A 24,183-nucleotide genomic window follows, 5' to 3' on the forward strand; every position below is an offset into this window, starting at 1 on the left:
TCCTTCTTGGAAAAGGTGGAGCAGCTAGTCCTGGATAGTCTACCCTGTAAAAATGTAGAACAACCAGTTGGAAAGCCTGTTCGCTTTTCTTTTTCCTAAGAATCATAACATTGTGAAATTATCCTAGGGAGCTCATAAGGTACAACTGACAATGGAGAGAAGGATATCAATCTCTACCTTCTAGATAATACTAGAATGCCATGCTGTTGATTCCTATCAGCCCTTTACATTTGTATTGTCCCTTTTCTCTGTGCTAGTTGAGACTCTTGAGTTCTTATGTCTAAGCCTAGTCTAGTGTTGTGAACAGATTGTCAGACTAGAATCTAAGAGATCCTGGTTCAAAACCCCATCTCTTCCATTGAAGTTTCTGGGTCACCCTGCTCTTCCTAGCCTAAACTTGACTCCAGGGATGTTCTGAAGATAAAATAGAGAACAAAACTGTAAACTACTTTGTGTTCCTTTTGGGGTAAAGAATTAGGATGTATGTGTACCCCTAATGGTATATTACTACTTTCAAAGTCATTTACTGCAGAAAACAAGACAAGGAAAGCATTTTTAAGCATTGCAAAATTACTATTTATTTAGATTATTAATTGCATTTGTATTCTGCTTTTCTTTTTCAAAAGACCCAAGATTGGTAACAAATAAATATTAAATATAAAATAGTGAAAAGGCATATGGAAGGGACTTTCAGTCTCCCTTGTTCTCTTGCAGAGTAGCTAGATGCTGAAGGAGGTACAAGTAGCAGTTGGGCTACATAGGTCTATGTCAAAAGTCTCCCTTTTCCTTGTTTCTGCAAAGCCTCTGAGCTGTTTTTCTTATTTATTTATTGTTTTATTTTTATTTTATTTGGTTTGTATCCCGCCCTCCCCTCCCTATCTGCCTAAGATAGGAGAAGCCTTCTAAAGACACAAAGCAAATCTTAATACGAACAGCAGAGTCAAAATGTAAAAACCTTGGGCAAATTAGATCTGTTTAAAAAGTTTAATACCTAGGGGAGAATTTTTTTAACTTTATCTCAGAAAGCACTTAAGTGAATGGGACAGATTAATATCAAAAGGGGAAGATGAAGTGGAGAGAACACTGGAAAGGCCCTGCTCCTAGTGGATGCCAGTCTACAACCACCAAAGATGGAATTTTGTTCAGGGCCCTGCTAGTGGACCTTTACAAATGGATAGATTCATAGAGGAGGTATTCCCTCATATGTCTTGGACACAAATGATTTAGAGCTTTAAAGATCAAAACCAGTGTCTTGCATTTTGCACAGAAATCTATAGGTAGCCAGTAACAATTCCTTGAAGTACAGGTATAGTACAGACAGTATAGACAGGTAGCAATCTAATTTAGGGTTGCCAATCCCCAGGTGGGGGCAGGGGATCCCCCAGTTTGGAGGCCATCCCCCCACTTCAGGGTCATCAGAAAGCAGGGGTGGGGAAGGGAAATGTCTGCTGGACACTCCGTTATTCCCTATGAAGACTGATTCCCATAGGGCATAATGGAGAATTGATCTGCAGGTATCTGGGGCTGGGGGGGGGGGGCTTGCAGCATTGCATCCAGTGCCTCTCTTCAAAATACCTGACAAGTTTCAAAATGACTGGATGAGAAGGTCCAATTCTATGACCCCCAAAAGAAGGTGCCCCTATCCTTTATTATTTCCAAAGGAGGGAAAGTATATAAAAGGAGTGCGGTCCCTTTAAATGTGATGGCCAGAACTCCTTTTGGACTTTTATGCTTGTCACACCCTTGCTCTTGGCTCCAACCATAATGTCTCCTGGCTGCACCCCCAAGTCCCCAGATATTTCTTGAATTGGATTTGGCAACCGCAGCCCTAATCTAGTTCCACATATGTGTATTGCTTGAATAACCTCTAATCTCAGATGCCAGGGGCGGGCAGTCAGACTGTGATTTTGGGGAAAACATTCAATTTTTAGCTCTGGTAAGCCTTAGCTCAAATTAAGCCCTGTTCATGTCTCTCTTCTTATTGGTGGGCAATTTGCACAATTATACATTGGTAGGAAGATAACACAGAAGAAGGAAATTATGCTCACCTCAAATCCTCAACTAGTTTGGGATTCTAAAATTGGTATGGAGTTCCCTCCCCACAACGTGATTTCATTTCTTCTTCTTTCTTCTCTCTCTCACACAGTCTGGAGCTAAAGTGGTCTAAAATTGAAATGCAACAAGATCATTATCAAGTATGTGAAAATGTGGGGACTCTGCCTTTGAAAGTAACTCGGTTGGGGCACACCGCAGATTCTGCTTTTGTTGCAGTGAAGGTAATTTTTTCTTAAGGAATAACAATTGCAATTTTACTGTAGCTTAAACATATGTAGAGTTGATTTGCATAGCTTTATTGAACATTTTAAGTAACCTTGCAATTGCTGAGTGACCAACCAAGGCCTAAAGTAGTCACTACTGTCAACCTGTACAAACCCAAGGTGCACCTTTAATTATATGTACAAGATCGGACCCAATTTTAAATGTTGTAACCATATATGTTCATGTTTCTGGTTTATCTCCAGAAAGACCATATAAAAGGAAATACAGGACTTCTGTACTTGTAATAGCAGCTTAGAAGGGGGAATTTTTGTAACTAAGACTTTCCATACTAGGGAGAGAAAATTCCCACTTCTACACAACTATTAAAATTCAGAGTTCCCAGGTTGCTGTAGTGATATACCTCCTGCTAGCACCTGTTCAACCTACTGCCACACCTTTGAGCAGCTGGTGAAAAATTATTTAAAAATTGTTGGCATGCAGCGTGACATCTGGGGTAAACCTGGAAGTGACATCATATTGCTCTAGGAATTGGCAGAAACTCTGTGGTAAAACCATAGAATTTCCAGCAATCGCTAGAGTGGCATGACATCAATTCAAGTTTCCCTGGAAGTGATGTCACATAACACACCCCACTGGCACACCATATATTCCGCAGGTTAAAAGTTAAAATACATGAGGCCTCTCTTCCATGACATCTTGCTACCCTTTCAGTCTCTTTAAAATGATAATGATGTTATTATTGTTACCTCCCATAGCCTGGGATGCAATCCCACAAGTCAAAGAGCAAAGGCCTTATGAGTTTCAACAGACTTGTTTCTGGCTTTTTAAAAACGTTCATTCCCTAACACAACAGATACAATTTTTCTTTCCTAACATCTAGGAGTAACTTTAGACCCAACATTTACAAAAATGGTTCTTCATATTTACAAAAGGGGATTTCACTTCCTTCCCCACCTCATTTTCACAAAGATTTTCCAACATCTAGTTTTCAGTGTGTAAAAGTATGGCAATAGCATACCACAGACATTGCTGATAGCTGTCAGAAATCAACACAATCCTCCAATCCCAGATTGAATTGGGGAGTTATGTCATTATTGTTAAGGAAATAGAATCACAGACATAACCAGATCTCCCAGATGATGTGTCACTTATGTCTACACCCATCATTGAGTTACATAACTGCTCTCTGCCCTGTTTAGAAGTATGTACATATGATCCATAAGGAAATTAATGTTGATAGTCACATTTATAATGCAAACCTAGGGTTGCATAGCTAGTTCCCTTGCGACACATACTATATACTTATTTATGACAGTATCCCCATGGCCCAGTAGAATATCATCTGTGGCCTGCCCTCTGAAAATTGCTATGAGCTTTAGATTCCAGCTACATGGCATATTTTTAAAATTGCTGTAGTTTCTTACAGCCAAACTGCACAGTATATGGAAAATACGTGATTGCATCTTCCATGTTTTGTTTGACATTTACGATTCAGTAGCATGTGTGAGAGACAAGTGTGGGCTTGGTACAGGAAAAGGTATTTAACTCTCCATGCCCTGCTTGTGTGATTTCCAGTTAAAATAATCTCCTGGAATTCCATCCAGCTGCTGTTGAGAGGGGGATGGGGAAGAGCCTATCCCCTCAGTCCCATGTCAGTTAGGGGGTGATTTCTGTTGAGGAAGCAATACCTGAGATCAGTCTACCTCCTTCCCTAATGGAGTAGCTCTGGAATTTGCTATGAATATGCTTGTCAATAGAAAATTACTAGAAGTTTTCATTTTCAGTTTTCATGAAAATTTCATTTTTAGTAGTCTCCCCTGGCATATTTGCACTTTATACCATCTCTTATCATACTGGCTAGGATACTCTTTGATCCTTATCTCCAGCTGGAAGGTTGCCAGCTGAATCAAACATGTGTCCTAGGATCCATGGAACCATCCAGTCCTTAGCCTCTCCCTCAATCTGCACAAACTTGGATTCCTAATTGCCCTCAAAAACTTTTTCCCACCATCTTTTCTTTTAGGTCATTGAAGTGACAGCTTTATCAGAAAAGGATTTTACAATAGCACCTTCCAAACTTATTCAGTTTGATCCAGGTAAGATGTGGCTCAAAGATTCCAACAAAAGGGCAGGGGACTTTTTTGGTTCAGATGCCACCCAAAAGAAAAAGCAACATCTACCTGTGAAGATGTTGGTGTGCCAGGAAACAAAATGGAATGCGGGGCTGAGAGAAGGGTTGTACTTGCCCAGACATGCTTGGAGTAAGCCAGCAGCAAAGGAATTTGCCTTGGATTTGGCTGGTGGCTGTAGGCCTGGGAGGTGATGATGGCCATAGGCCATGCCTGTTGCATTCTTCCACACTGCCAGTGCCTCGGTTGCTTGAGTGGAGATCTGTCCCCAGTTGCCAGGCAAGATGATCTGGTGTGCTGCTGTCAGTGCATGTGCTGGGTGGCTGCATACAGCTATGCTAACCTTTGCAAATGGATCATTTTATTGAAAGAGGTAGAGAGTGGTAGCATATCTAGTTACAGCATAGGTTTATTGTAGCCTATCCCATGCTGCCTAGACAACAGGCTAAAATATTTTCATGGAAGATACTCACGGAAGTGTGAGAAAGATCTCTATATCTTCCCCTTTCCTGTTCTGTGATTGTTTATAAAGGTGACAACAAAGCTGCCCTGAACACCTCTGGGAAAGAAACCCATCATGCCTGTTAAGAAACTGCCAGCAATTCCTAGAGAGGACTGACAGCATTTTTATTATTTTTCTTTAGCTGGCCACTGGAGTGCCAGTAGACAACATCCTCTAGGAGCAGGAGATCTCCTGACCCCAGAGGGCATATGGCAACCCTGTTTGAACATATGAAGTGGCCTTATACCAAGTCATATCATTGGTGGTTCTTTCTTCGATTGCCATCAGCTTTCCAGAAACTCAGGGACATAAATATTTTTCCTGCTGTCTAAGGTCCTTTAACTGGAAATGCCAGGGATTGAACCTGGAACCTTCTGTGTGCAAAGCTTGTTTGTCATTGAGCCACAGACCATCCTCATGCAGGTATTGTAATTGCTGCCAAAATTCACTGTTCTGTTACTGGAGAGAGACATGGCTGCATTAACACACATAAGTGATACACCACGGCTCTCAGACATGGACAATCTGTACCAGTTTAGCACCTTTCTGTAGTGCTGGCACTGGCAAGATGTTCCATATGGTATAGCCAATCCACATGGTGAGCCCAACTGGTTTTCAACAGCAAGCTACACCACTAACCTAATGCAAAAAGTGGGACTTTTGTTCTTGGGGTGGGGGAGGTCACTGGAAATCTTAATTCTCAAGAATCCATTGTGGTGTTGCTACTATTGCAAGTCAAAAATGACATGTAGTTTCATTATAAAGGTCCAGACACTATTCTGAAGTATTATGATATGAATCCAGAGTTTCAATTACATTGGTCTTAAGACACATGATACAGCAACCTTGTTGAAGCTACACGGGCCTAGGCCTGCACTGTGCATGGATGGGTGACTGGGGGCCCCCTGTACTCTGCTTGACTTCTTTTTCTTCTGCTAAAATGCCTTTGATCTTCCACTCTAACAAGAACATGAAAATTTGCTTTAGGTAAAACTCGAAGGCAACTTCCTTTGTTTCCCCCCAGAGGACCGTCTTTCTCCTTTCTTTACCTTCTTTCAGAGGCTGTTGAATACTTTTATTATTCTGCCAGGCTTCTGGAGCTGGAATTTAATCTTTTACAGCCTGATCATTTTATGCTGCTGCTGACTTATGAGACGTTTTAGACGTTGATTCAATTAGTTGTAGTGTTTTATTGACCAAGCGTCAGTGTTTTAAGCGTTAACAGTTTTGGTTTTAATTTATGAACCAGGGTGAGTGCCTTTCAACAAAAAAGCAGTATAAAAGTATTGTAAATCTAACAAATGAAATTGGAAGGATGTTTAGAAGACTGCTCTTCATCCCACTTCCTGAGATATTTTTGTTTCTCTTAATATTCCTTGGATGTTTTCCTCCCAAACACCCTCCACATTCACTTCCATTTCTACAGCAACTTTGCTCTCATCTCAGCATTTCTCAATATCATTTTTTTTACATATGGACTTGAGCAGCAGTTACTGTTGCTCATAGCCGATAAGACACTAATAGATTATAATATACTTTTGGTGAAAACATATTGGCTTTACATCAAGGCACTTGACAGCTGGATTTTGCAAACAGAACTAAGATGTCATTTCTGATTGGCAACAGCAATATTTCAAAAATCATAGCATTAAGTTTTCAGAATAAAGGGTGTATAACCAGAACCCTTCCCCTCCTCTGCTTTGCACACTATTATTTTCCCTTCTAGAAAACCGATCTTTGTTGCCGTGTGAATGGAAACATCATTGCTCAGGAACAAATTTAGTCTCTAGTTAGTGTTATTTGGGAAAACCACAGGAGGCCAATCAGCGGGTAGGAGCACAATGGTATATACAAGCCAGTCTGTTGTAGCTGTAGACATGTTAATTAATATATTTCTTCGACACCTAAGTTGATTGAAAAAGCAATTAAAGTGTAATTAAAATGTTTACTTCTGGTAGGAATGTCAACCAAGATGTGGAATATAGCAATTACCTATGACGGATTAGAGGAAGACGATGAGGTCTTTGAAGTGGTTCTGATCTCCCCTGTGAATGCTGTTCTTGGCACCAGGACAAAAGCTCGAGTGAAAATTTTGGACTCAAAAGGAGGTATTCTCTTTTGATCTTCATAATAAAATCTGGAGCAGTCTTGGCTGAGAAGCTTCTTATTTTTCAACATACAAATGTTGTTGCTAACACTTACCTTCAAATCAAAATACTTACTTTTATTATTTTTTAAAGGAAATAGCCTTGATGGTTTCAGACTTTTTCTCCTCTGGCATTCTGTATTCTTCTTCTGCTTAGGAAACACAGCATGAAAGAAGCAACGAGTGTACAAGCAAACAACTCCCCCGCCCAATGCTTTCCTCCTCTATTAGATGAGTTTGATTTTTGGCTCACAGTGTTGCTTAAAAAAAAAGCCCATTAATGGATTAGCATTGCTTCCTCCCCCCTCCCTCCCTTCACATTGACTGTATAACTACTTCTATGATTCCAGACAGACTTTTTAGGATAAAAATATCTAATTACTACAATATCATTAGTGTTTCTTGCATAAGTTGTTTTTATAAAAGGGGGTTCTGGGGCTCAGCCATTTGATTCTTTTTGAAAAATCCATCTTGGACACTTGCACTAGTTAGGGAGATCCATGTGTTGAAGCAGGCCTTTATCGAGAGTTTTCTCGCTTGGGTTATATCTATCATAGATAACCCATGTGCTAAGACTGAATTTAAATGTGCATCAACATTGTGATGGGCTTCTGGGCAGAAGACATGCATTGTGTTACCCTTTTGCAGTGCAGGGTGTGGATGGGGGAGACTTTCTGATCTGTCTTGCAATGAGGATGGGAATGCCAATGTATTGACTTAATGTCAAGGGGTTTTTTTTAGCAGGAATGCACAGGAACACAGTTTCAGCTGGCTTGGTGGCAGGGGGTGTGGCCTAAAATGCAAATGAGGTGAAACAACGCCACCACCAGGGTGTGGCCTAATATGCAAATGAGTTCCTGCTGGGCTTTTTCTACAATAAAAGGCCTGCTTAATGTGCTGCTTCTGGGCAAAAATTTGGTGCACAAGACTAAAGCTGAATACAATTCAGGAACTGTGAAGCATGAAACTTTGCCCATGACATTTTTCCTGCTGTCTTCCATGAACAAACAAATACTTTGTGTATGATTCCTCTTCTGGAACAGTTCTCTTTATGGAAGATGACAGAGAATCCCCAATGCATGCAGGAATTTTGATCATGCCATTGCCAGAGTTCCATTGGCAAACCTTCAGAGACTAGATAGCTCAAGTTAAAGTCTGGCTCTTGATATATTGTTTTAAAAACTATATAGCACATTTGAGGCACACTATCCCACAACACCTTTAAATCTAAATTAGAATATCATGTCAATTCATGGTCCATAGTTGTGGCTGTCTTTTTTTTTTAGCAGGAATGCACAGGAACACAGTTCCAGCTGGCTTGGTGTCAGGGGTGTGTGGCCTAATTTTGTTATCTTCAAGAAATTTTGTTATCGTCAAGAAATATAATTACCCAGAATTCTGATGTAACACTGAAGTTACATCCACTGAAATCTACTGAGCATTTTAAAATTCTTTGATGCAACTTGGGGACTCTTATGCTCCTATGTGAGTAAAGACATACAGAAGGGTATAAAGGCCAGCCAGGAGGAAAGGTTGCCCGAAGAGCATAGGAAACACTTGTATACCTTTGGCCAAAGAACAGAATATTCATTCTGCTTGGGATGGTTGTCCTCTTCCACCTGTGCACAGCTTCAGGAGAGACACTCGTAGAGTGGTGGTGAGGGACAGAAACACCTGCTTAGACAGCCAGATCAGCTGAATCAACCCTGGCGCTCAGTTAGGGTAACAGATGTCACAGCCAGATTGCCCTCACACAGGGTCTGCTTGGTTCTTGTTTTTAAATTCTGTACTATCTTTGGATTTTTAAAACGTTGTTTCTTCTATAACAGCCTTTGGCTAGGGTCAATAAATAAATCTGATTAGGATGTAGGAGGCAGGCAAGCATTACCATTGAAATAGGAAAGTCATGTGTTGCTGACCATTGATTATGTTATTGCTGATCTATGATCATAATAAAATTAAATGAGGGAGGGAGATCAGTAAGTTTACATTGTATGTGTGTTTTTTTACATCAAAGATTGAAGAACATTGGAATTAAAAAAAGCAGTTAAATCTACACAATACTTAAGCACTGTCTTGTTACATGGCAAAACCACAGTGTCCTGTTACCAGCTATATCTTAGGGCCAGTTTGTACTTTGAGGTATCTGAAGTTCATAATTTATGGAGAAGTAAGCATACCACACTCCTCTTTTCCCCATCATGAACAGAAATCATTAGGTGTGATGGGGTGTACCTCATGTGCACATACATGCTTCACACCTGTGATCTTCCCTCTTAATTTAAGGGAGAGGTGTTAATATCCAAATTGGGCGTATATGCCTGGCTCACAAATGACTCCATTCTGTGCTCTGTGAAGCCTATTCCCTCAACCACAAACATTTGTTGGCCAGTTGAGTGTGTATGGTGGCCCATCAGTGTGTTGGATTTTTAGGAAAGAAGATTCTTTTTAAAACTTGTGAAGTGACACTTTCTATGTGTCACATTAGGCAAGTTTCATACCAAAAATAAAGACTACTCTAAAAAGGAAAACATCAGATCAAAAAAATGATTCTACTTCTATCAACAAGCTGTTTCATTAGCCACATCAATGTGACCAGTGATCTCTTTATATAAAAAGGACTGACCATCTGCCATCTTGTTTGCTTTTCAGGTCAGTGCAGCTCATTCCATTCCTCCAGCCAAAACACGCACAACTTATGGATGAAAGGCACATTGCTTCCAGCCTCCTCAGGCTCCTCTTCATCTTCCAGGCATGGTACTATTCACTTGGAAGGGATCCCACTGTCCTCTTCCAAAGAGGTGGTATTGCAGAGAAGGGACAAACTACCAGAATTCAAATCAGTGAATCTTTCAAGGAGCAGGTTAAGAGCCATTGGAAATGGCAAAACAGTAAGGATCATTTCTTGAACAATAAGAAGAAAAAAAATTGTTCCAACACTTTTGTGATAATGCTTTTATACTGAAATTAAAATGACTTAATGAAGGTGCATTCCAAGAAACAGTCATAATTCAGGCAAGACTAAGAACTTTTTCACACGGCCTATGTATTCCGGTATGGAAGCTGGTCAGTTACTGAACAGTAACGGGTTTCTGCTGGCATTTCAGACAGACCCGACTCAGTAACTGGCTGCTACCAGAATACTGTCACCTTTTCACACAGTCCCGTGGCTGTCCCGGTAGTGAGGCATGCCTGAGTCATTACTAGCAAAGAGCAGCTTCTTCCAGTTTTCAGCCCCTCCTTCCAGGTTGAAATCGGTATGGAGTGCTGTGTGAAATGTCCAGTATCTAATCCGGGAGCAGTTTTCGTGCCCTTTTCTGCCCGCCGGCATGCGATCTCTGGCTTTTTTTTTTTTTTGGAATGTCGGCTAAGATTGCTATAGCGCTATAGCGACATATCACAACAGCATCACCATAGGGATGCCTGGGTTCCATTAAGATGGCAGAGATGGCCGCTGCTGAAACTTGGTAACTTATCTCAATGGAGCCTAGCCATCTCTATGGTGGTGCTGTTGTGATACGTCGCTATAGCGCTATAGCGATCTTTGCCCGACGTTCCAAAAAAAAAAAAGCCGGAGACCACGCGCCAGCAGGCGAAAACGGCTGGCGCTGGTGGAAACGAGATAAAAGCGGAACAGTGTGAAATGGCTTGCTTCAATCACGGAACCCTACCAGGAAAAAACACATGTGTCTGAAAACTCCCATCCCTGTCTCGGATTACTGCAAGGCGGCAAAATACCGACTCCCTTCTGGTTTCCACCGGTAAGTGTGAAAAGGCCCTAAGAGTTGCTGCTAACAGGCTATTGTTGCCCTTGGTTGGGTCTTTAGTATAGCTCTCATCTCTGGTTAAGCAGGATTTTGCAGATTTTTGAAGCAATACAGAAACCTCTAAAACCTGGCTATCAAAGACATGCACACAATGAGCAACCCTCTTAAGAACCCATTATCCATCTTTAGCTTTAGACTACTAGGGACAAAAGCACTGTTGTGTGAACAAAGCAGCTACTGTATTACAGATAAATTGATGGTGGTCCTTTCTACCTCATACAGAATGGAGTCAGGAAAATTACACAGACACACAAATACAGATATAATTGCTGTAGGGTTGCCAACCACCAGGTACAGCCTGGAGATCTCACAGAATTACAACTGATCTCCAGACAACAGGAACAAATGGCTGCTTTGGAGGGTGGCTTGTATGGCATCATACCCCACTAAGGTCCCTCCTCTCCCCAGACTCCATTCTCAAACTTTCAGGAATTTCTCAACCCAGAGTTGGCAACCCTACAGTTGAGCTGATAGCAACATTAGCAGACATTTACAAACATAAAAGCTGTGTTACTAGGCAACTCTGTCCAAGGAACAATTTTGCAACCTCCTCCTTGTGGAGCCACTTTCTCTCTTAGGTGGGTCTCTTTACAGCTAGAAATCTTCCCTTTTTCTCACTGTAACCTCTGAGGGTTTTCATTCCATAGCCAAGTTCTGACTTGGGTCTGAGGTGGGGGTCTTTGCATCCCTAAAGCTTCAGTTGCCCCATTATGCTACCCTGCAGTGTTTGTTCTGGATTACTTGCTTGAGATCTCTGGATGTATTTATATCTTATAAAGCAGTGTTTGTTCTGGATACCAATTCCAGATGTGTGTGTGTGTGTAACTGCAGCCTGTTTGTGACACCGTTTTGGGTCTGGTTTAGATGAAGATCTGTGGCAAGATGGTGAGAGAATAGGCCTGGGCCTGCCATGCATGACATGCTGAGCCTTCCTAACTCCAGGGTTCTGTTTCCTAGGAACAAAAGCCATGTGTGTGTAGCAAACTTAAATACTTGGTGCAGCCTTGGTGTTACATCTCTGCTATCCCAGTACACAAATATACAAAAGAAATTCATATTTTGTTTCCATTATTTATATGTGTCAAGAACATTTCATTTCTTTGGCTTTCAGATTCATCCTTCTTCAATATTTACAAATGGCACCGGTGTGTTTTTTAAAGTAAGAACATTATTTATATATTTTCTGTTTATATTAAGGTAAAGGTAGTCCCCTGTGCAAGCACCAGTCATTTTTGACTCTGGGGTGATGTTGCTTTCACGTTTTCACAGCAGACTTTTTACAGGGTGGTTTGCCATTGCCTTCCCCAGTCATCTACACGTTCCCCCCAGCAAGCTCAGAAGAATGGAAGGCTGAGTCAACCTAGAGCCAGCTACCTGAACCAGCTTCCGCTGGGATCGAACTCAGGTCATGAGCAGAGGGTTCTGACTGCAGTACTGCAAGCTTTACCACTCTGAGCCACAGGGCTCTTATCTGTTTATATACTAATATGTAAAGAGAGCTTAACTATTAGAGTCAGACTAGGACTGAGGAGATCTAGGCCCAAATTCCTGCTCAGCCTGGATAGGCTAGTCACTATCTCTTAGCCTGTCCTACCTCACATGGTTTTTTGATGATAAATGGAGAGGAGAAACACATTAGGCAAGTTATTTACCTAAGCTCCTTGGAAGGGCAGGATTAAGAATGTGATAGGTTCATGTTATTTGTTCTATCTAGGGGAGAAGCTGTGGCTCAGTGGTAGAGCATCTGCTTGGCATGCAGAAGTTCCCAGGCTCAATCCCCATCCTCTCCTGTGAAAATCATCAAGTGGCATGTGATATTAAAAAACTCCATGAGAACGTAGGAGAAGCCATGTTGGATCAGGCCAATGGCCCATCCAGTCCAGCACTCTGTCATGCAGTGGCAAAAAAGCCAGGTGCCATCACGAGGTCCACCAGTAGGGCCAGGACACTAGAAGCCCTCCCATTGCCCCCCGCCCCCCACCAAGTACCAAGAATACAGAGCATCACTTGTCCCAGACAGAGAGTTCCATCTATACCTTGTGGCTAATAGCCACTGATGGACCTCTGCTCCATATGTTTATCCAATCTCCTCTTGAAGCTGTCTATGTTTGCAGCTGTCACCACATCCTGTGGCAGTGAATTCCATGTGGTAATCACTTTTTGGGTGAAGAAGTACTTCCTTTTATCATTGAGTGTCCATGAGTTCTTGTATTGTGAGAAAGGGAGAAAAGTATTTCTTTTTCCACCTTCTCTATCCCATACATAATCTTGTAAACCTCTGTCATATCACCCCTCAATCATCATTTCTCCAAGCTAAAGAGCCCCAAGTTCTTTAACCTTTCTTTATAGGGAAAGTGTTCCAACCCTTTAATCATTCTAGTTGCCCTTCTCTGCACTTTTTTCAATGCTATAATATCTTTTTTAAGGTGTGGTGACCATGCACATCGCCCCATCAATTTATACAGGGGCCTAATCCCCAGCATAGCATTCAAGGCCAGCCCTAGGGCACATGGCACTCAGGCAGACTCATGGCCCTCCACCCCCTTCCGTGGTGCCGCCTTGTAGCGTTGCACCCCACTGCCTGCATGGTGGACAAATGACAGGAAAGAGGCGGGGTGGGTGAGCTATGGGGGCGGAGAAAGATTGACAGCAGGGAGAAGCTGGGGCGGGCAAACTACAAAGGAGCAGAAGGAGCAGGCTGGCAGAGGAAGATGACAGACAGCAGGAAGGGAGGAGGCGGGGCAGGTGAGCTATTAAGGAGGGGCAGGTGGAAAGAAGAAGATGATGGATGGCAGGGAGGGAGGAGGCAGGGCGGATGAGCTACAAAGGAGGGGAAGGAGCAGGCGGGTGGAGTAAGATCATGGACAGTGGGAAGGAGGTGGGGCGAGTGAGCTATGAAGGAGGAGAAGGGGTGGGTGGGTGGAGGAAGACCATGGATGGCAGGGAGGAGATGGGGTGGGCGAGCTATGAAGGAGAACATAAGAGAAGCCATGTTGGATCAGGCCAATGGCCCATCCAGTCCAACACTCTGTGTCACACAGTGGCTATATATATATATATATGCTTGTAGCCACCACCACCTCCTGTGGCAGTGAATTCCACATGTTAATCACCCTTTGGGTAAAGAAGTACTTCCTACTATCTGTTTTAACCTGACTGCTCTGCAATTTCATCGAATGCCCACGAGTTCTTGTATTGTGAGAAAGGGAGAAAAGTACCTCTTTCTCTACTTTCTCCATCCCATGCATAATCTTGTAAACCTCTATCATGTCACCCCGCAGTCGACGTTTCTCCAAGCTAAAGAGCCCCAAGCGTTTTAACCTTTCTTCATAGGGAAAGTGTTCCAAACCTTTAATCATTCTAGTTGCCTTTTCTGGACTTTTTCCAGTGCTATAATATCCTTTTTGAGGTGCGGTTACCAGAATTGTACACAGTATTCCAAATGAGACCGCACCATCGATTTATACACGGGCATTATGATACTGGCTGATTTGTTTTCAGTTCCCTTCCTAATAATTACCAGCATGGCGTTGGCCTTTTTTATTGCAATTGCACACTGTCTTGACATTTTCAGTGAGTTATCTACCATGACCCCAAGATCTCTCTCTTGGTCAGTCTCTGCCAGTTCATAACTTGTATTTGTAGCTGGGATTCTTGGCCCCAATGTGCATTACTTTGCATTTGGTCACATTGAACCTCATCTGCCATGTTGACGCCCACTCACCCAGCCTCAACAGATCCCTTTGGAGTTCCTCACAATCCTCTCTGGTTCTCACCACCCTGAAGAATTTAGTGTCATCTGCAAACTTGGCCGCTGCAAACTTCATTGCTTATTCCCAACTCCAAATCATTTATGAACAAGTTAAAGAGCATGAGACCCAGTACTAAGCCCTGCAGCACCCCACTGCTTACCGTCCTCCACTGCGAAGACTGTCCATTTATACTCACTCTCTGCTTCCTATTAATTAGCCAGCTTTTGATCCGCAAAAGGACCTGTCCTTTTAATCCATGACTCTCGAGCTTACTAAGGAGCTTTTGATGAGGAACTTTATCAAAAGCTTTCTGGAAGTCAAGGTAAACAACATCTATTGGGTCTCTTTTGTCCACATGTTTGTTCATCCCCTGAAAGAAATGTAACAGGTTAGTGAGGCAAGATCTTCCCTTACAGAACCCATGCTGAGTCTTCCTCAATAACTTGTGTTCATCAATGTGCCTACTCATTCTGTCCTTGATAATGGTTCCTACCAACTTTCCCGGTATTGAAGTCAGACTGACTGGCCTGTAATTTCCCGGATCTCCTCTGGAACCCTTTTTAAAGATGGGGGTGACATTTGCTACCTTCCAGTCCTCAGGAACGGAGGCAGATTTCAATGAAAGATTACATATTTTTGTCAGGCGATCCACAAGTTCAACTTTGAGTTCTTTCAGAACTCTTGGATGTATGCCATCCGGACCTGGTGACTTATTAGTTTTTAATTCGTCTATCAGTTGTAGAACCTCCTCTCTTGTCACCTCAATCTGACTCAGGTCTTTCAACACTCCTTCAAAATAAGTGGTTCTGGAGTGGGCAAAGACTTCTCATCTTCCACAGTGAAAATGGAGGCAAAAAATGCATTCAGCTTCTCAGCCATTTTCCTATGCTCCTTCAGCTTCTATTACTTTGTTTGTTAACCATGCAGGTCTTTTCTTATTCCTGTTTGTGCCTTTCCTAACTTGTGGTATATATTTTATCTGAGCTTCTAGGATTGTAGTTTTAAATAGCCTCCAAGCTTCCCCAAGGGTTTTGACTGTATTTATCTTTCTTTTCAGTTTCCTCTTCACATGCCTCCTCATCTCAGAGAATTTACCCTTTTTAAAGTTAAATGTGATTGTGCTGGTCTTTTGGGGAAACTCCCTATTTATACAAATGGTGAAATCAATAATGTTATGGTCACTGCTCCCAAGCAGTGCGATCACTTTTACATCTCTTACCAAGTCTTGGGCATTACTTAGGACCAAATCCAGGATCGCCCCACCCCTGGTAGGTTCTGAGACCATCTGCTCTATAGCACAGTCATTGAGAGCATCAAGAAACTCAATCTCTTTCTCTCGACCTGAACACATATTGACCCAATCAATCTGTGGGTAGTTAAAATCACCTATTACGACACAGTTTTTACGTTTAGTCACTATCTTTAATCCTTCCATCATATTATAATCGTCCTCTCTCTTTTGATTTGGTGGGCGATAAACTCCCATCGTTAAATTTCCTTTTGGGCCCTCTATTTCAACCCAAAGCATTTCTTGAAGGGTATCTAATTCTCTGACCTCAGTCTTACTGAACTCTATACCCTCTCTGACATACAGAGCCACCCCACCTCCAACCCTTCCCTCCCTATCCTTTCGATATAACTTATATCCAGGAATTACCGTGTCCCACTGATTCTCCTCATTCCACCAAGTTTCTGAAATTCCCACAATGTCTATGTTTTCTTCCAACACTAAACATTCCAACTCACCAATTTTACTTGGAACACTTCTAGCATTTGTATACAAACATCTATAATTTCCCAGGCAAGCTAGGCCGCAACCTTCCTCCTGCCGCCTTGAGACTTTGGCAGACAGTCCATATTGTTTGTCACCATCTCAGTGGACAATTCTGATCCATTAGCCGGTAGAAAAATAACAGCTAACCCTTCATCTCTTTGAGATGAGTCCTCCCAAACCAAAGACATTTCATCTCCTGTCAGCTTTCCCCCAAGATTTAGTTTAAAACTGCTCAGCCACCTTTTTGATTTTAAGTGCCAGCAGCCTGATTCCATCTGGGGATAAGTGGAGACCGTCTCTTTTGTACAGCTCCCACTTGTTCTAGAAAGCATCCCAGTGTCTAACAAACTTAAACCCTTCCTCCCTACACCATCGTCTCATCCACACATTGAAACTTCTAATTTGTGCCTGTCTCTCCAGCCCTGCATGTGGAACAGGTAACACTTCTGAGAAGGCTACCTTGGAGTTCCTGGCCTAGCAGCCTAAATTTTTCCTCCAGGACCTCACAACTGCATTTCCCCACATTGTTGGTGCCAATATGCACCACGACCACTGGCTCCTCCCCATCATTGTCTATCAGCCTATCTACTACACACGTAATGTCCGCTACCTTTACACCAGGCAGGCAAGTCACCATACGGTCAGTACGGGTTTTGCCACCCAGCTATCTACTTGCCTAAGGATTGAATCACCACCTACCAAGACCGCCCCCCCCCCTTTTCTCCCTGCCCAGGCATGGTTCCTTGGTGCGAAAGGATACCCGCTCACTAACTGAAGAAGAGGTCTCTTCTGAAGGTGCATTACCCTTATCCTAAGCATGCTGCCCTATTCCCTCTCGACCCTCATGCTCCCTGGCAGCAACGGGGTTGCCACATTCAGAGTGGAGCTCATCTAATACATCCCCAAGAGTCTTCTCCGAGTGCCTAACTTACTGTCTCTGCTTCTCCAGGTCGGTCACCTCGGCCTCAATGGTACAAACTCATTCCCTGAGGACCAGGAGCTCCTTGCATTGAGAACACACCCAAGACTTTTGTCCTGTGGGCACATAGTCATAAATGTGACACTCAGTGCAAAACACTGGAAAGCCCCCACCCCCCTGCTGGCATTCTACCTTCATGATAGCTTTTTAAAAAAATATACAGTCCCCTTTGAAATCCTGTTTGTTTATGTGGCTCCCACATAAGGGGTAGGCTGGCAGAGGGGAAGGGGCAGGCTGGCAGAGGAAGACCACGGACGGCAGGGAAGAGTCAGGCTGGGCGAGTATGAAGGAGGGGGTGGGCAGAGGAAGGGACAAAGTAGGGATTTGGCTAGGACATGGGGAGGGCCAATTTGGGCCTCCCTCCAATTTGGGCCTCCCAGCGCCCTAGGCAAATACTGGCCCTGATAGCATTCACCTTTTTTATTGCACTCACGCACTTTCTCAACATTTTCAATGAGTTATCTACCATGACTCCAAGATCTCTCTCTTGGTTGGACCCCCATCAATGTGTATTTCTAGTTAGGATTTTTGCCCCCAATGTGCATTACTTTGCACTTTTCCACATTGAACCTCATTTGCCATGTTGATGCCCACTCGCCCAACCTCAATGGGCCCCTTTGGAGTGCCACACAATCCTCTCTGGTTCTCACCACCCTGAACAATTTAGTGTCATCCGAAAACTTAGCCACTTCACTGCTTACTCCCAACTCCAAATCATTAATGAACAAGTTAAAAACGTTGGACGCAGTACTGAGCCCTGAGGTACTCCACTGCTTACCACTCTCTACTGTAAAAATTGCCCATTTATGCTCACTCTCTGTTTCCTATTAATTAGCCAGTTTTGGATCCACGAGAGGACTTGTCCTTTTAGCCCATGACTATTGAGCTTACTTAGGAGCATTTGATGAGGATTTCCAGAAGCAAATCTAATTCTCTTGCCTTCTCAGTCTTAATGGACTGTATACCCTCTCTAACATACAGATCCACCTCACCTCCAACCCTTCCCCCCTACCCTGCCAATGTAATTTATAACCGGAAAGTACCGCGTCCCACTGATTTTCCTCATCCCACCAAGTTTCTGAGATGCCCACAATGTCTATGCTTTTCCCCAACACTATGCATTCCAACTCCCCAGTTTTACCTCTGAGGTTTCTAGCATTTGGGGTGGGGAGGGCTTCTGTCCGGCACACAGTCTCTGTATCTTTCCCTGAGCATCCGAGGATTCTCATGGAGTGATAAAGAGACTGTGTGCTGGCCAGGCAGCAAAATTTGGCCAATTGCCTATGGCACTGGTCTGGGAGGGCCCAATTTGGTGAGCCTGGCACCCTAGGCAAATGCCTAGTTTGCCTAGTGGGAGGGCTGGCCCTGTGGATACCCATTCCCAATTGAAGAAAATGGCCCTTCTGAGGGCTCCTTCCCTTTATCCTTAGCATGGTGCCATGTTTCCTCTTGATCCTCATTCTCCCTGACAGTGGCAGGACTGCCATTTTTAGAGTGGAACACATCTAACAAGTCCCCGAGAGTCTTCTCCATTTGCCTAACTGTCTGTCTCTGCTTCTTCAGGTCAGCCACCTTGGCCTCAAGGGTGCAAACATGTTCCTTGAAAACCAGGAGCTCCTTATACCGAGCACACACTCAAGACTTCTGTCCAGTGGGCAGATAATCATACATGTTAAACTCCGTGCAAAACACTGGATAGCCCCCAACCTCCTGCTGGCATTCTGCCATCATAGTTGCTTTAAAAAAAATTAAAATAAATATATATAACCCACCCACCCCTTTTAATACTCTTCGTATTTATGTGGCTGTCCTTGTGAAAGTCTGCTTACCTTACTTGGGACACAAAAAACTAGGGCCTTGGCTTCCTGGTCCTCCCTGGGCTTCTTTCAGAGTCCTAGGCTAAGAGCCACATGCCTCTGGCGAGGTGCAGCTTTACAAATTCAATGAGGGTGGGGCCAGCAGTCTGCCCCAAGCAACACAGACACTTCCAATCAGCAACAATCACGTGATGTAATCAGCTACAGCCCAGTCAAAACAAACAGCAGTTCCTTAATCCCCAGCAAGCACACACACCCTCAGTCTCTCTCCTTCCGCACAGTAGCCTCAGCTAATTTCCCCCAGCAGTTAAGGCAAACCTCTTCAGCAGCTCTTTCCTGTTCTTTCTAGAACTTCTCCTTAGACCCAGGCCTGCAGAGCCTCTGCCAATTTTGGTACACAGTATTGACCAGGGACAGCCAAACTTGCTTAACATAAGTGCCACATAGAATAAATACCAGATGTTTGAGAGCCACAAGACATGAATACTGGATGTTCGAGAGCCACAAGGAAGGAAGGAAGGCAAATAGATGGGGGAGGGAGAGGGAAGAAGAGGTGGAAATGAAGCAACTTTAACTTTAAATGCATTCTCCAAGACACCTGCTGGCTTTGCTTGGAAAAGTGATTTAAAGAGAGAAATGTCTTTTCCAAGTCAGCCAATGAGACAGTGGAAGCTTTGAGAGCCACACATATGAGTGAAAAAGCCACATGTGGCTCCCGAGCTGCAGTTTGGTCACCTGGTATTGACCTTAATGGACCAGCGCTGATTCAATATAAGGCAGCTTCATGTGTGTATGCATGTGTACTACATACACAGCTTCATTAGTAATAATGATTGTGCTAAATACCTTCAAACACGCACCCCATTCCCAATTATTTGAAAGGGTCCAGTCACATATGATGTAGCAGATGCATAGGTTTAAGCTGGGTTTTTCTCATCTGTTGTGAAGCAGGGGTTAGAGGGCTGAAAGGGGAGAAATACAGTGGAAAAACCTCTCGCTGCCTGCTGCTTACTCCTTCCCTCTAATGCTTTTCTCCATCCTGGGCTTCAGTATGGAAGAGAACACAGCTATCGTGAAATGGATGTTCCTGTGAAATAGATATACATCTGTTGCAGGTTTTTCTCAGTTCACCCACATGCAGTGCCCATTTCAGATTGCAACTTTGGCATGGATGAAGCCCCTTGGGCTCAACCTTCACCAACACCATTTTCATATCCTGAAACAGTCAATGGGCGGGGAAGCACTTCTGTGAGCTCCTGCTGTGAGGCCTGGTTTTTGTTACTCTTCGTCATTAAGTACCATGGGATGGCAGTGCTAAGAGTGGAAGATGACAATCCATCACCTAACAAGATGGCAAGTGAATCACATAGCCTCCCCCCCACCCTGTGGGCCAAATAGCACACCATTAATGGTTGGGAAAATGGCATTGGAGGAAGAGTGCTTAAGCCTCTTTTCCACACATGCCACAGTCTTAACCTGAATTGGCATCATATATGCAAAGACTGAAAAGAACCCATAACTCACATATGACTCTCACACAAGATATAGAGTGTGGACTCTGAACCCAGCCTGTATTTCTATGATGTGAATGCGTACAACTGGTATACATTAGTTAAAGCATAGAAGGGATGTGTATGTTAGAAGCTCTGTCCTCATGCTCCTTTGCCCTTAAAATCCAAAACATATTAACCAAGTTTCTTTTTAATTCTGTTACTGACAGTGCCATCCTAAGCAAAATTGCACTAGAGTTACCACCCTACAGGTGGGGCCTGGAGTTCTCCTGGAATTACAGCTGATCTGCAGAGTATACAGTTCAGTTCCCCCAGGGAAAATGGCACCTTCAGAGAATGGGCTCTATGGCATTACACCACTGCTGAACTTCCCAAACTCTGCCCTTCCCAAGCCCTGACCCCAAATTCCCAGGAATTTCTCATCCTGGAGTTGGCAGCTCTAAGGTGCACCTGTCTAAGCCCATTGACTTCAATGGACTTTCTGAGTACTGATAAAGGTTATCCTTCATCTTCACCAGTCTTTTTGTCAGGGGTCATTTTGGGGAAAAATAGGTGGCAGAGCTTGTTAGCATAAGTCATTAGCCTATGCTGCCCCCCCCCTCCGCCAAAAGCAACCTGATGCAAGAAAGCAGAGACCTGGGCAAGCAAGACCTGCTCGTGCTGGCTAGAGATCCAGCTACCCCAAGCAGGCCTCGCTCACTTTCTGGGCTCTTCTGGGCCACACACGCCCCAGTTAAAAGGCCAGCAAGTCACCCATAGCCCAAAATCACAAAAAAAGTGGAGAAAGGGTGATGTGGGCTTCTGCAGGGGTTAATGAGGGCTGCTGGGGGTGTGGCAAAGCCCCTGGTGGCTGGCTGCCTGCCCGCTCTCCTAATCCAGGGAGTGCACCTACTATTCAATTGACAAGGTAAGGTGGGGAAGAAGAAGGGGAGACATTAGAAAGCTTCAGGAGCTGCACTTCTGTGAGTTCCCACTGAATCTGAGGCCTGGTTTTTGTTACTCGTTGTCATTAAGTACCATGGGATGGCAGTGCTAAGAGTGGAAGATGACAATCCATCACCTAACAAGATGGCAAGTGAATCACTGATAAGCCAAGATAAGCATGTGGTTTCCCCAAGAAAAACAGAAGTTCCACAAGCAGATGCCAGCATTCAGGTATAAACTTCTTTTGTTGTACTTTGCTTACGCTCTTACCTGTGCTGTACTATGGCCAGGTTTACCACTAAGATTACTACCTTGGGCAATCTTCAATTTCCTCAAGATGTAATTTTGTGGGGGGGGACATTGTTTAGCTTAAGATCAAAAAGTTTTTAAGAAAAAATCATTGGGAATGTTCCAATTTAACTCCAGAGAACCTACAGCACTTGTACAAATAAATCTTTATTTGGTGATGTCATTTCTTAGAGTATGTTAGTATTCATCTGCTAAACTCTCTCCACACAAATAATTTCCTCTCAACTATTTATGTACATAGTGCACTGCCATTACAAATTAAATGTAAATCCTTTCTAAATGGGATTCATAAACATTGAATGCAGATATTAAAAATATGAACTATTTTGTCTCATTTTTCCTAATGTCCCTTTCTTTCCAGGTCCCAAATTTTGGCTTTCCAAAGAGTTGTACGCCAGATTTAAGGGGTCTCTTGCATTTTGAAGAAAACATCCGGAAGTTGTTTCAGTGTGATGGTACTTCTTGGACTTTATGGAACTCCACAAGCAAGGTATCAATCTGCATATCTTGGTGATAGAGGGTGGTCATGTTGGTCTGCAGTAGAACATCTAGATTCGAATCTGGTAGCACTTCAGAGACCAACAAGATTTTCTGGATATGAGCTTTTGAGACTCAATGCTCTCTTCATCTCTAAGGTGTCACTGGACTTGAATTTAGCTGCTCAACTTGGTATATGTATAGTTTTTACATCTTGTATTAGAAAAATTTTGGAAGAAAAAGTATTTTTGTTGCTTTTGCCCTTAACCAGCAAGACTTAAAAAAAAAAAAAACATAGACCGCAGTGTAGGAATATACAAGTGATTTTAACGGGTCGTTATTCAGTTATCTCTGTGGCAAAGAATGATGTCAGATTCAAAATGGGAGTTGCTGTCAAAGAATTTTATCTGTTCAGCACAACAAAGAAAACTGATAAGAGATAGTTTGATCATGGCCAGTTTTTTTACAGGGGTTGAGAGACTGGACTCTCGCTGAAGAAACTCCATGAGGGACAGATCCCTGATTTGCCAGGATGTTAGCAGTTCTCTGTTAACAGTTTGAGGAGGGAGAAGCTCCACTATAACTGGCTAAGAAACCTAAAAGACAGAGATAAGTGCCTCAAAGGAAGGAAGTGGGTCTGGGACAGAGAATCACATCACCTATTACTTTGTGTCCCCCTTAACTAGAAAATGAGAACCTATCCCAGACTTCATGCCCTATTCTGCCATGGATAATGGTACCAGAAAAATCAGAGTGGTTTCCAGACACAATCCAGATGACTCTATTTGGATATCCTGATTTATAACATTGATCTTCAAATGGTGGATCATGACCCACAGCTGGGACACATCTTCAGACAGGAATATCAGGATTTTCCCTTATTTGGTTTAGGGTTTTATTTTAAGAAGAGGAGACGATGGCAATACATGATAGAAAAGTGGAAGTATAAACCATATTATAGGTTAGGATTAAAGATTAATCCAAGTCTGACATAGTTGGAAGACTACAGATCTGTATTTGGAATAAACAACATAACAGATTACTGTCAGGTCAAGTGACAGTCAGTGGCTGAAATTAAAATGTCAATCAAAATACATTTTTGGAGTCTTCAATATGCAGTTTCCATGTGGAAGCCTTTAATCATTTCTGTTTTTGAGAAATGTGTATAAAATCTGAAGGCACACTTTTGAAAGGTTTCTGAACAGAAATTATATCATTCCAGAATAGAAAAAAGTAAGAGTCCAGTAGCACCTTAGAAACTAACAACATTTGTGGTAAGCCGTATGAGCTTTCATGAGTCACTGCTCACTTATTCAGATACAGCTGTATTTAAAGAAATGAGCAATGACTCACAAAAGCTCATGCCCTGCTGCAAATTTCGTTAGTCTTTAAGGTGCTACTGAACTCTTGCTCCTTTCTACTGCTACAGACACACTAACACGGCTACCCATCTTGATCTATCTTCATTCCAGAATGTTAACTTGAAAACTTGCCCTCCTGGATGGAGCCTTCGTGATGAAAAGTGCTATATCCTAATTACTGATGAGAAAGTCTCATGGAATGAAGCTGCCTGGGCTTGCAAAGTACGGTAAGAAGTAATATATTTGTGCATATCATCCCCTCAGCTGTTTTTGTGTCTGATCCAGTGGATTAACGTAGAAGTGAAACTTCTGCACTTAAGAAGGTAAAGCTAAAATTGGATCTAAGGTAATGCTTGAGATTTTCAAATATGCTTGAGATTCTAGGTCACTAGTTT

The 24,183-nt window shown here is 42.9% G+C and overlaps 1 protein-coding gene across 1 annotated transcript in view; it reads left to right on the plus strand.

Annotated features, from left to right (window-relative positions):
• FREM1 (FRAS1 related extracellular matrix 1) overlaps positions 1-24,183 on the plus strand; it is a 116,116-nt gene that overhangs the window by 86,881 nt on the left and 5,052 nt on the right. The window contains exons 28-35 of the mRNA XM_060237270.1: positions 2,147-2,276; positions 4,304-4,376; positions 6,870-7,019; positions 9,710-9,948; positions 11,996-12,043; positions 21,732-21,872; positions 22,312-22,440; positions 23,900-24,015. Of these exons, the coding sequence (XP_060093253.1) occupies positions 2,147-2,276; positions 4,304-4,376; positions 6,870-7,019; positions 9,710-9,948; positions 11,996-12,043; positions 21,732-21,872; positions 22,312-22,440; positions 23,900-24,015 (1,026 nt within the window). The remainder of the gene's footprint in view (positions 1-2,146; positions 2,277-4,303; positions 4,377-6,869; positions 7,020-9,709; positions 9,949-11,995; positions 12,044-21,731; positions 21,873-22,311; positions 22,441-23,899; positions 24,016-24,183) is intronic.

The sequence above is a fragment of the Heteronotia binoei genome, chromosome 4, assembly GCF_032191835.1.
Source record: "Heteronotia binoei isolate CCM8104 ecotype False Entrance Well chromosome 4, APGP_CSIRO_Hbin_v1, whole genome shotgun sequence".
Lineage (NCBI taxonomy): Eukaryota > Metazoa > Chordata > Lepidosauria > Squamata > Gekkonidae > Heteronotia > Heteronotia binoei.